Below are 13,963 nucleotides of genomic sequence, written 5' to 3'. Positions count from 1 at the left end.
AAACAAGAAAACAAACCATCTGCTCCTCAGAAACAGGCCCAGCGAGACGAAAGGCAATCACATGTCGTGTATAGGTTCACCTGTAATCAAGGGAACTGTGATACTCTCCCCTCTACCTATGGCAACATGACTACAATGAAACTGTCCTGACGCCTCAGCTATCATTTCACGTCAGGCGCTCCGAAGAAACATTTGGAAGAGCACAAGTCACCGTTAACAAAAAAAAGAAAAAAGAAAATAGAAGAAAACAAAAATCATCAGTCTGCCCGACGACAAGCGACTTGCCATCCTAGAAGCGCTGTACATCAAGAAGATGAGCCGACTCTCAACATCCAATCAGAAGCTTTGAAAGCCTTGCCCAGCATGACAACAGCTGCGTTCCAGAACAACCAATCACAAGCCACGCCACCGTGCACGGGAAGCAGTGGACGCCCTTCAATACCATCCTCTCCGACCAGCCACTCATTCTCTCCCCGAGCTTCGAGAATAAAGCATCCCACTGCAGCCTCTCAAGAAGAGTCACGGATCCAAAATCGCGATTTGGCAAAGATGACACTCTATAAAGATGTCATCACACGACACACGAAAGAGAATCGGACAATTTTAAGGAATACAAAGGAATAAAAAGAAAATACAAAAATGCAGAACTTGCCATCACTTTCAAACAACCATGTTTAAAAGAGAATCACTTGCCCATACACACTCATATATATATATATATATATATATATATATATATATATATATATATATATATATATATATATATATATATATATATCTCGGCGAGCTTCTCTAAGTCACCACTGCCTAACTCAGTGTGGGGCTAAATTCCGGATCACAAGATCCTTCTGGTCTCTTGCACCCTTTTCCCAGACGGTCATAACACCAGGGGCCGCACCTACGAAGAATACTTATTATTTCGATCCATTTATACTTTCGTATCGTCCGGGAGCACTTAGCTGAGCAGGATACTTAAGTACTACTTTCAGAAATGCTGAGCGCTTGCTCAGCAAAGTATTCTTGGGAGAACTTAAGTCCTGGATACCGGTATGAAAAAAAGCGGAGAGCAAAACATATATATAGCTATTGAAATGAAAGAAATACCACTAAAAGCACATTGAAAGTTAAATTTGATGTATTAACAATGTAAAAGGAAGGAAATACGAATTTTAGAGATAAGAAATAGACCGCAATGTGTAATTTGAAACGATACTTTTTTTTTTCTGACTTGTACCTTGATGGTTTGTTTATACTCGTCAGCTATCTTAGCAGGCAACATGGAGGCGTCTCTCAGCAGTACTCCACAACAGACTCCTAATTTAAAGGCGAAGTTGCCTTGCTTCTCGATTTGGTTAAGGAACGAAAAGACATAAATAAAGGAAAATTTAGGCCACACCTAACAGCACAAGACAAGAGAAGGGCATGGACTGAGATAGCCACTGTCTTAACTCAGCCTTCCCCCTGGTTCGAAGGTCGCAGGAGCAAACAAAAAAGAAGTGGCAGAACCTTCTTTGTAAGGGCAAACAAGGCCTAACAACAAGGAAAACGAACCAATGCCAGACAGATAAAATTAATTTTTCTCATTAACTGGGACATTAAACACCCCTGATGTGTGTGTGCTTGTGTAGTTTTTTTTTTTTTTATCCTAATATGTGTACCATCTATGGTTCCCACCACTCAAGGGAAGCCACCAATTGCCATGAAGTCAGCTTGTTTTCGCTGAATGTCACTTAGACTGGTTGGGAATTTTATAAATCTTCTGACGAAGGCTGGTGCTATAAGGGCATCCAAAGTCTGCCCTATTACTTGACTAATGGCTTGCAGGAATAAGCCCAGGTCGTCACAACTGGAGAACTGCCTTTTCCCAGTAGCCAAATACCGCAGTGTCATGGCCACCTTCATTTCCACATTTATTGCCTTGCTCCCGTTGGTCGTGGTATCGCACCTCATCAATATCTCTTCACGATCCAGTGTACCTATTTACAAGTTCAACGTCTTTATACACATTTAAAATGTCTTTTCTGGGCCCATAAATCCTTGTCCTCTTGTCTCTTCTCTCCTTTTTGTGAGGCGTCCATCTTGATGTGAATACTTAAGTGTTGGAAGAGCGAGTCAAGACACCTCATCCTCAACATTTCATTGTCCGCTAAGTGTATGTAGGCAGAGTAAGTGTTTTGGAAGGTAGGACTTAAACATTCTGCCAGTACTTAAATGTAAGATTTGAAAATTTCGTCTGTTAAGTGTACTTTACAATACTAAGTATTCTTCATAGGTGCAGCCCTAGGTTCCGCTCGTCTTCACGACTGCCTTTATCTTGGGTCATCCTCCCCAGTCTACCTCCTATGTAGACTGGTGCGGGGATCACTCTCACCTCCACAGGGTCCTTCTGGTCTCCTGTGGTGAATTACGTAACTGAGATCGACAGCCTGTTTCACCTTCTACAAGCAAGGAAGTACCATAACGGCCAACCTATTCCAACCGCTGAGAAAAAATCGCAAGCCAAGTTCGAGGAAATAAACAGTTAAAACAAAGGACACACACCTAAGAGGTTTATAATAATCTGTGAGCAGCCTCCCACGAGATGGGCCACCCATCCCTATAGACTATTATATACTCCTGCGGATCAGTGTTATTTATAGCCTGCTAGAAGACAGGCCTCTACCACCCATGCACCGGCAGGGCACGAGGTGGGAGTAAACTTCACTGTATGGGAGAGAATTTATAATTCTCTGAGTCCACAGCCCTTAAAAGGAACTATGAAACCCAGTACCATTTAAAATAACAAAAATACTACAGGCACACGAACTTGCAGCCCACAGACAAAAAGGGAGACCCGGCAAACTCTCTCCAATACGCCGGATACGCAGACAAAGCCAGGGAGTCGGTGATAATATTTCTTTTAAGGCCCACAGGGCCACAACAACCCAGGCAGACTTAGGGAGGCTCCTACCACTTCCATATATCAGCAGGGGCTACTGCTTTACTAAGCAAATAATGTATAATTAAACTAAAACCATCTAATCTGTATTACTCCTTCTGCCTCCGTGCCTTTCCTTGCCTTTCCTCATGTATGTCTAATCTCTGTGGGCTCCAGTCACCGACTGGCGTGAGCACGAGACACATGCTCTCCCACCCTGCTACTACGGTGAGAGCACGAGACACATGCTCTTTCACCCTGCTACTACGGTGTGGAGGGTAAAAGAGAGGGAGTAGATTTCGACATACGTACACACACCCGCTCCCTTGCCCGCCGCCGCGCCCCACCCAGCACTGGCTTACATGAATGTAATTCTTTACCTCTGAAAATTCTAGTGGGGCTGGATGAATACTGATAAATTTATCATCAGAGCAACTCTTCTACTAAACGCTGGGTAAGAATCAAACTGAATGAACAATGGGAAGTAATGAACATTACATTTTTTTTTTCTTTTTTTTTCATGTAGGAAGGACACTGGCCAAGGGCAACAAAAATCTAATTAAAAAAAATGCCCACTGAAATGCCAGTCCCATAAAAGAGTCAAAGCAGTGGTCAAAAATTGATGGATAAGTGTCTTGAAACCTCCCTCTTGAAGGAATTCAAGTCATAGGAAAGTGGAAATATAGAAGCAGGCAGGGAGTTCCACAGTTTACATGGGGAATATGAGTGACTTTATGTGTGTGAAAGTTATAATAAGTGCTGCCAGTAAGCTACACGTTAGAGATGCGTTAAATTCTCCTCCCAAACCTGCATCTCTCTCTCTCTCTCTCTCTCTCTCTCTCTCTCTCTCTCTCTCTCTCTCTCTCTCTCTCTCTCTCTCTCTCTCTCATTCGTTCTTACTTCACATCTATTCTTTCTTCATTCTTCCTTCTACATCACTTTACATTGCAGCACGCAACAAAATATATATATATATATATATATATATATATATATATATATATATATATATATATATATATATATATATATATATATATATATATATATATATATATATATATATATATATATATATATATATATATATATATATACGAGTATATATATATATATATATATATATATATATATATATATATATATATATATATATATATATATATATATATATATATATATATATATATATATATATATATATCCAGAATAGAATAATAACTTAACATGGAATGAAGTACATGCTGTAAGATAATGTTCCGATACCATTATAATGGCGTAAGGAAGCCAACTATTACGGTTCCTGTGTGAGAGCCACATAGGCAAGGTGTGTGTGTGGAGACTTATTGGTTTCTGTGATACAATTTATAATTTTGGTGTTTTGTGGTGTTTTAGTTTTTGCGTGTAGTGACATGTAATTCTCATCACTGCAATGTTGCATCTCTACCTGTCTTCCACTGCTATTTTCATGCTAACTGCATGCCTCCCCTCCTCCCGTGGCCTCGCTGCACAAGACTTTCTTTTTTCTCTCACCTCTATTCTGTCCACCTCTCTAATGCAATAGTTAACCAGTATTCTCAATCATTTATCCGTTTCTCTGGTAAACTCTGGAACTCCTTGCCTACTTCTGCATTTCTTTCTCCCTATAATTTGAATTCCTTCAAGAGGTAGTTTCAAGACACTTATCCTTCATTTTTTGACTACCGCTTCAGACCATGTTTGGGGACCTGCATCTCAATGGGCTTTATTTATTTTTTTTTATTGGATTTTTGTTGCCCTTGGCCGGTGTCCCTCCTCCATAAAAAAATAATAATAATAATAATAATAATAATAATGTTGAATTTCTGCTGAGTATTTTATTCTTTTTTAGCCTGAAGATGCCCACAGAAAGAGGCGAAATGTAGCAAAAGAATTAAGTTAAAGAAAATTTTTGAGTGTCAAGAAGTTATCAAGAAGACATTTACACCATGACATTATATATATATATATATATATATATATATATATATATATATATATATATATATATATATATATATATATATATATATATATATATATATATATATATATATATATATATATATATAATGAGGAGAGATGGTGTTCTGCAGATTGAAAATTAGATCTAAGACAGCAAATATTGCAGAAGTTAATGAAGGAAAATTTTGGGGGCGGAGCTTGAAGACACTTACGGGCGATACCAGAAGACCTGGGGACATTTGTGGTCCCCTTCCCAGATGGGGACTCCGAGGCTGGTGTATAATTTGACGCTTCGTTTGCGCTCTGTCTTCACGGAGTGAGCATCTTGTTGTTCCCGTTATGAATTCGGTAGATACGTAATCGGGTCATGGTTTCTTGGGACGGCTTGAATGAATACTCATACATTATTTTCGTGTCCAAGATTATTATTCTTTTTTCTTTTTTTTTTTTTTTTCTTCTTTTTTGCAATCTGTTGCCTCAATTTTTTTTTTTTTTTTCATCTTCGTTGTCTCCATAAAGTGTTCTTTTGGTTTGCAATGGACCACACTCAACAAGGAATGAAATGGCTTGCAAACATGTCCATTTGACTTGTTGGCGCGGTATGTATATGGTAGGATCGCAGCCCTTTCATATGAGGAAGAAATAGGAGGTGTTTAGTAGAAATATTTTATTGAAGTACAAGTACAATCTCCACCTTATCACTCAGTCGTACACTTTCTCAATATGTAGGAAAGCTATTACTACATCGTAACAACTTTCTCACCCGAGCCAATGTTTTCTGAATTTACACCGCTCTGCTCTCCACTTATCACTCACTCACTCGTACGCTTTCATGTTCACAGCGACAGAGGGGGAGTGGGCGGAACGAGGGAGGGACGGGGAGGTAGAAACAAGCCTATACCGCTCCTCACTGTCATGGGACAAAATAGCAATTAGGAAAAAAAAAAAAAAAAGACTACCATCCAAATAATAATTATCCCATGAAATAATTTTTATAGCCTAGGCCCTAAAAGAACGGTCATGAACATAAAAATTTACTTTCTTCTTGGTTATCTAATCAAAATTTTATATATATTTTTGGAATCAGTAAAACTTTAGAACAAAAAAAATGAAATTGCTACAAATTGTTAAATTAGTGTTGATATTTGTGGATGGCGTGGAGTGATATTCCTTGTTTTGCAAGGCTACTGGAAAATAACCATATTCTCGGTTTTTCCTGGGCCAGTCACATGAAAAATCCCAATCACAAAACATTATAGATTAAGAGAAGATATGCCAGAACTGATTATATTTTGTATTTTGAGATAAATTCTTTGTTAATATTTAGGTACAAAAGTTATTAATAGACATTGTTTGTCGTCGCCAGCTGTGTCGCCTCACAAGGTCCTGTGAGGCTGGTGGCGAGAGATTGATATGGAGCATATGTAACACTAAGAAAAGAGAAGAAATTAAGGAAATTTAATTCATTGTAGTAGTTAATTGCAGTAGTGAAGTTGTGAGAACTAGCTGCGGAGAGCTTAGCTGTAGAGAGGTAGTAAGGGTTGTGTTTACGTGGTAAAGTTCATGACATGGCGCGTAGGGTAGATAAAGACAGGGATTCTGCTGACTCTGTAGAGGAATGGGTCATCCGGGGTCGCATACCTGGTCCAGCGGCCTCAGAAGGGGACAGATTGTACCCAGTCTTCAGAGGGAGAGGTGTGCGACTCGCTCTGTTTTCTCCATAAGCCCTAGACCCTCCAGTGCCGCTCCTCATAGTCGTTAGTGTTGCATTGTGGTTAATTAGCTGTTTAAGTAACTGCTGCTGCATGTCAAAATACACTGAGAATTATTATACACTTATTGCATTTGCGTCTCTATTATTGTGAATGCTTGTTAAGGCGTAAGCCATTGTGTATCTTGGTTATTATGTCGCACTTTATTATGATGCAATGCTGTCTCTTTATGATGCTTATGTGCCTTAAGTGCATGTGAATGTTTTATTGTATTTCAATACTCCTCGTGCTGATGTCGAATTAACTGTCACTACAGGTTAACCGCATTAAAGCGAGTAAACAACTGGGTCGTTTGTCATCCTGATCCCTTATAGACGTGACGGCGTCTTCAGTGTTACAATCCAGGAGTGTGTGGGACCATTAGCAAAAATGTTCAAGAAAAATTTATGAATGTAGAAGGAGTCTAAACTATTAAGGATATTACAACATTATATGTTATAGTTAGGCGAAGGACTAGTTCCTGGGTTGTACGGCGGCCAGTATATAATGCTGGGAGTGAAATTTCGGCGCCAGAGATTGCTGGACATGGTTGTTCACAGGTATGTGCGTCACGGCCCGAAACCTTAGATTATTTAAAGGTTTTGTTCATATGAAAACAACCATTTTTGTGCCTATACGTATTAATTATTTGTGTCGGAGACCGATTAATATCTTTGTCCACACACAGGAGAAGGATGTGAAATTCTCTTTGCTATTTAGTTTTTTTTTTTCTTTTTTTGAGGGGGTAGAAAAAAAAAACAGGATGTAAACAGGTTAGGGAAAATTGTCTTTGATAAGGTCATAGTCAAACACCAGTGATACACACTCAATTGAATGCAACACCTACACAATGAGGATGCGTTCTACCAAAAATTAAGGTAAACCCCTGAGGCACCAATTAATTGTTATAACATATTCATTTAAATGTTATTATTATGAACTGATTCGTTACCATTGTTCCTGGCATAGGAAGTCCCACAACTCCAAGATAATAGAACTGATTTCTAGAAATATCATTGTGAATAAGAAAAGAGAAAAATAATTTGAAAACTTTATCTGTTATTTAGAAGCTAACTTTAATAAAACTCAATGTGGTTGTCATGGAGTTTTTCCAGTGCCTTACAGACCTCCACTAAAACGCTGCCATACAAAGCAAGGTCAAAATTATTGGGCAGAAACAAATGACTGGTGGCAGCTAATCTAGTATTTCTATATATATTAACAACAGCTAAATTAAAACTAAATTAACAATAAACTAAATCAAGGTAAAAGTACTGCAATACCAGCTTACAATAAACTAAATCAAGGTAAAAGTACTGCAATACCAGCTTTAAATAAGTAACTCAAAATTCAATTAAACCTTTTCATTAAAACAGAAAGAAACACTCAATTAACACTCACCAATGAACACCCCCCATCCCCCCACCCCCCGTGACAACTAGGCTAGCTCTCTCTCTCTCTCTCTCTCTCTCTCTCTCTCTCTCTCTCTCTCTCTCTCTCTCTCTCTCTCTCTCTCTCTCTCTCTCTCTCTCTTCTAATCATTCATGTTTTAAAATTCTATGAGTTTTATTTGGGGAGCTGAGTCAAAACAAATCACACATTGGGGTAGAGCACCTCTTCCTCTATAAACCCCTGCAATCTCAACTCTCAAAAAGAAAGGATAGTGAGGTAAATTGAATGGGGAACGTTAACTTAAAATTTATACTGAAAGTTATGGTAACTTAACGCCGACTCGTACACGTGAGGAACGCTTCCACTCCTCGCGTTCCCCTTGCCTTCCTCTCCTCCCCTATCTGTTCTGGTTCTTTGTCTTGTTTCTTCGTTCATTATCTCTTCTCCCACCATCTCGCTGCGCGCAACAACTCACGTTACTATTAAGTCTCTGCATAGTCTGTTATGGAATGATAAAGAAATTTTAAAAAAACAAAATCTCTCTCTCTCTCTCTCTCTCTCTCTCTCTCTCTCTCTCTCTCTCTCTCTCTCTCTCTCTCTCTCTCTCTCTCTCTCTCTCTCTCTCTCTCTGTGTGTGTGTGTGTGTGTGTGTGTGTGTGTGTACAGTCCTTCTCTAACAGTAATATTTATTTTTATTTCAGTCCGTCAGCGGGGATGACCCGGAGAAGCACATTTCCGACTTGTGCAGCTCTTCATTTGACATCCACAACGGGCCTTTGTGGAAGGTTCGGCTGATGACCTCTCCGCCAGATGCGCCTTGTCATTTCCCTGAAGTAAAAGAAAAGTTTCCATATCAGCAGAAGCTTTTGCTCTCCTTGCACCACGCAGCTAACGATGGCAGGGTCATGATGCTTCTAGTAGAGTCATTACTCACCATTTTAGACCATCTTCTTCAAGGTCTTTGTGTTGACAGGCAGCAAGTTGGAGTATTACGTGACGGCATCGAGGCTAGAGAGGAGGAACACAGGATCAAAACCGCTTTGGAAAATGATCCAGTGCGGCTAAAAGCAGCACTACGAGAGCTTGAGTTGGCAAATCACGTGCCTCTCCTTGTTGAGGCTTTCGGTGCAGTGAGCGAAGGAAGCCCCAGCTCACATGTTCTTCCATCGGTTCAGTTTGACGCTGACGTAATTAAAGGTATTGATCACAAGTGCCGTTCACTCGGTGTCTCCAGTAACGCCTTCATGACCGCTGTCTTAAATACAGCCTTAGTTGAAGTAGTGCGTGAAGCAGGTTTAAGAAGGAGCAGCTACCTGATATCAAGCATTCACCCTGTTGACAGTCGCCGGCTGATGGGAAAGACTTCAAAGCCTGTCCTTGGCTATCACGGAATGCCAGTAACCCAGACCACTGCCACTCCTCATAACGTAAAGGATCACTTTTGGGGTTACTTGAAACATCTGAACACTGAACTCAGAAGAAAGTTGAAAGGAAATCACATGTGTGAAGAAAGGATTCTGCACGCCATGCTCAGACCTGGAAGCAACAATCTGGAGACGCGGTACGCTAAGCCTCTGCCTCTCTCTTATGACTACATGTTCTCTAACGTTTATTCTCCGTTTTCTTCCCCTACAGGAATTGGCACGTTAGTTCACATCACGTCTCTGTGTATCCACGTTGCGATTCATAAACAGGCATATCCAGTATTATTTGGCTTCTTTAGTGTTCGTGATAAACCATTCTTGGAGATAATTCACTCCACAGCAACCATCAGCAAGAAGGTGGCTCATAGGCTTCTCAATAGAACTGTGGTTGTTCTTCATGACATCTCCAGGGCACTCTGACTTAGTGACCTCTGAGGTCCAGGATTGATGTCAAAAGATGCACCTTGTTGATGTTACTATTCATGAAAGAAAGATTATATTAAAAGATAAATGGTTTTTACTTGAACGCTAAAGCATTTTACTGATTAGTAGTGCACTACATAGGAGTGGAACAGTTAAGTGTATGACAAGCAACAAATGTTTAATGTCATCACTGGTGTAACAAAACGTTAGAGCGTGATTCAGGCTTAAGTCAATCCAGGAGACCTCCTTCAGATTTGTTGCATAACGTCTCAACCATCGAAAGTTTGTCTCGTTATAATACAATAACTAAAGTATATACTTACTATACCACACAATATCATATGTCATGTAAAATATTGTTCTGAAGTATGATGGATATGTTATTTAGAATATTCACAGTTCTCGGAATAATGAAAAAAAAATATTGTTATTATTAGAATGCAATTTCCTGATATCAGTGCAATTTGTACCTTGCAAGATTATGAAGCTCCTTTCTTCCACGAAGAAGAAAGAAAAGCAGACTGTGATGCTTGACGTAGTGTACACAGAAATAATATGACTACATATTATGATAATGTCCCGCATTGAAAGCAAGGAAAGTTTTTTTTTTTTTTTTTTTTTTTTTTTTTTTTTTTTTTTTTTTTTTTTTTTTGTGTGTGTGTGTGTGTGTGTGTGTGTGTGTGTGTGTGTTAACCCTTACATTTTACCTGGAGTTTTACGAGGAAGTGCAATTATTCCTTTAATTTTCTTGCAAAGAATTTTGTTTTTAAAATATGATCGTGAAAAGAAAAAGAAAATACAAATAGAAACCTGGTATGCATTTTTTGGTAAAATCCTGGCATGCATTTCATTACATTATTGTGTTATTGTACCATGCTGTTTTCTTCACTGCCCAGACCCCAACATGCAAACGCATCAACGCCGCCAATTCAGTGACAAACTTTTCAGCGCCAGATTATTGAGCGCCTGCGCGCTTCTCTTGAATCATAATAGGCATCTTTGTAGTATAACCGTTGGATGTAAGGATGAGGAAGGGTGGTAGGAAACAAGAAGCAAACAGTTTCCCCATTAACGACAATATAATTATGACGTTTGGCATTTATAGAGAGTAATCAGTCGCCTTAAAAGAACGGAACAACTAAAGTCTCTGTGTTTACATATTAAGGATATCACTGCCATCTTTGTGTATATTTGAAATGATCCCAAGTACTATATAGTGCATTAAATTACTAAATAACTACTAAACAAAGTACTAAATAACTGGTCACTCTTTTCCTCTAGTTAACATCTGCCAAAAGCTCCTCTTAAACCCCCGTTTTCCACCCCCCCCTCCATGTTCGTGAGGTGACGGTGGAGCAGCAGCTTTTGCAACCAAGTAATTCGAGATTGTCTTCTCCATTTATCGCAAAATTTACTAAAACAGATAAAAAGTTTGGGTTTCATGGGTTCATATAAAAGTAATCCCGACTTTGCTTTACTTGCTAAAATGGTAACGACACTTTCTTTTGTACCAAATGATGACATTAACCGTCACGTGGATGCTCTTGCAATGGTCTTGACTAGAAACTTGGTTCTGCTTTTGAATTGGTTTGAAGACAATTATATTGGTCGTCCACACCGGAGAGTAACTGGGAGAAGACAACCATTATTTCCCACAGAAATGTTGAACATGTATCAACAAATAATCATGCTGAAACAGCAAACAGACGACTACGAGGCGAACTGTGAATGTTGCATCCAACCATATGGAACTTCCTCCATGCTCTTAAGTAAAGTGTCTATTGAAGTGTCAGGTAATGCGTGTTATAAGTTCACTTAATTATATGGAGTGATTTTTCGGTCTTCCTTTGTGTTCCACAGTGGCCGCTGAGTCAGTGACACTGAGTCAACCTTGACAGCTTGATAAACTGGGGAAGAGATGTCATAGATCCAGCAGCACTGCAGGGAGATTCAAACAGTTGCTAGTTACCTGGACATTTCTGGAATAATAAAAAAAATAAATAAATAATAATATATATTCTAGACTGAATATAAGCGACTTCTGTCACAGGGAAAGGAGTGTGTGCGTGTGTTGTGCTTAATTGTGACTCAAAAGTAGGAGAAATTATTAGTGATTCATTGAGGCCCTGTCAATTGGTCGCAGCCACACTATTTCCTCACAATTAGTCTGTTTAATTCTCTGAGTGGTGACATGTGATGAGTGGTGAAGCTGCTGGGGGGAACATGTGGTGAGGCGAGGCAGCTAGCTACTGGCTGCCGATGTCAGCAAAGCAACCCTCGGTGTTTTCTGCCGATGTTCTAACACCATCCTAGTTCTCTCACTGCCACCTCACTCTATCTTTTAGCTACAAATGTTCGCTCACCAGAATGTAAAGTCATTTTTCATAAGTCACTTTCACTGTTTTCTTTTTCTTCTGTGTTTCTTTCAGACTGGCGTAGTTCATATCCCACCGCTGCCATCATTTTGTTCCCCTACTCGGCTGTTTGCCACGCCAGCGGCAGGAACATTTAGGGTAGCGTGATATGAGTAGGCTTGAAAGAAAGTTTGAATCAAGTCAATATATCCAATTTATTCACACCAACAACAGAAGAGTTCACTCGTTACGAGATATTACAGTAACGTGGTGGTGTTGCGTCCCGGATTACTGGAGACACTGTGTTTTGTTATCAGTTAAACAGTGACATTACTTCACTTAGTTTTAGAGTTTGTGCACACACTAACGCTGCGGTTCTCCGTCGGTCAGCAGGGCTCGCATGACACGGCCACTTGGAGCTACCGTTGCTCCCTCTCTCTTCGCTGCCTCGGGAGGTGCCACCGGTCGACATACAGCGGACGTACAGAACACATAACATCAGCATTTGCATCAGGACCACGTGATCAGGATGGCGCCTGCTATTGTGTTAGTTGGTGATATTTGTTCAGACGAACAACAGGGCAGTGTCCTGTACAAAATAAACAAAGGACAACTTCCGTGATGTTTAACAAAGAGTCTGTTCCTGCCCATCCTTACCTACCTATGTGTACAGCATTGTGCAGGCTGTATCTGCCTCCCAGTGTTCCATTGACAGGAATGAGCTTGATAACCTTTTAAATGTTCTTCCCTCTGCTCTTCTTTTATTGGGTGACTTCAATGGTCCCCATTCTTTGTGTTATGACGCTACCAACCCTCGTGCTCTTTTACTCGACTTTTTTTCTTTTTATTTTCTAATCGAGGATTCAGGATTAGAGATTTTAAACTCTGGAGACATTACCCATTTTCATAGTCAAACCGGTACTTTCACAACAATAATTATTTCTTTCTGTACCTCTAATTATTTTTTTTTTTCTTTTAATTGGGCAACACGTTGATATTCTCCTAGTAACTGGTGCGTTCCGCTCAACCCCATTCCCTACGTCGTCAGTCGCTACTAATGAGGTGTTGGTATCGAATCCACCTCCTTCCTGAGTCTGTCATTTGCGCAACAGTTTCCCATGATGCATATTCTGCCCTATATGATGCTCACCCTAGTTTTCCTAAGCCTTTTGAATATCGGGTCAGATCTGCCATGACCAAGTTTGATATACCCTCCATCTCCATCTGCCCTCATCGCCTTCCAAGAGTCGGGTACTGACAATTTTCGCGGGTATCGATCTGCCCTCCTGTTGTTAATAATGAAAACTTAGTACCACGATATGAGGGTTTTTTTTTTTTTTTTCGCTCTTCGACACTGGCTCCGTCCCTCTCAATACAAATGGTTCAAAGTTTGAGGCAGGAATGGAATAAAGTGTTACATTCCCTTCCTTCTGTCGAGGCGGTAGTCTTCTGAGAGTTGTCTCAGTTTTTATGGCAGAGTTATCTACTATTATTCTTGCCCCAGAAATCATTTTTACTTACCGGTTTCAACCCTTACTATTTTTAGTGACTCGTAGTGCACTGTCTGCCCTGGAGCATTTTACTTCATCTCACCCTCCCCTAATTTTATGTATTTTAGAGTGGATTCACCTACTTCAGCACAGAGGTTATCACATAACATTTTGTTGGGTACCCGCACATGTGGGAGTTCATGGGAATGAGAAGGCCAACAGGTTG

The 13,963-nt window shown here is 39.8% G+C and overlaps 1 protein-coding gene across 1 annotated transcript in view; it reads left to right on the top strand.

Moving 5' to 3' along the window:
• Positions 1-9,975, top strand: part of LOC135095125 (uncharacterized) — a 29,830-nt gene extending 19,855 nt beyond the window's left edge. The window contains exon 3 of the mRNA XM_063995887.1: positions 8,748-9,975. Within this exon, the coding sequence (XP_063851957.1) occupies positions 8,748-9,890 (1,143 nt within the window). The 3' untranslated portion in view covers positions 9,891-9,975. The remainder of the gene's footprint in view (positions 1-8,747) is intronic.
• The last annotated feature ends 3,988 nt before the right edge of the window (positions 9,976-13,963 follow it).

This window comes from Scylla paramamosain, chromosome 47, assembly GCF_035594125.1.
Source record: "Scylla paramamosain isolate STU-SP2022 chromosome 47, ASM3559412v1, whole genome shotgun sequence".
In the NCBI taxonomy this organism is placed as follows: Eukaryota; Metazoa; Arthropoda; class Malacostraca; order Decapoda; family Portunidae; genus Scylla; species Scylla paramamosain.
This window is presented reverse-complemented; position numbering and strand designations above follow the sequence as displayed.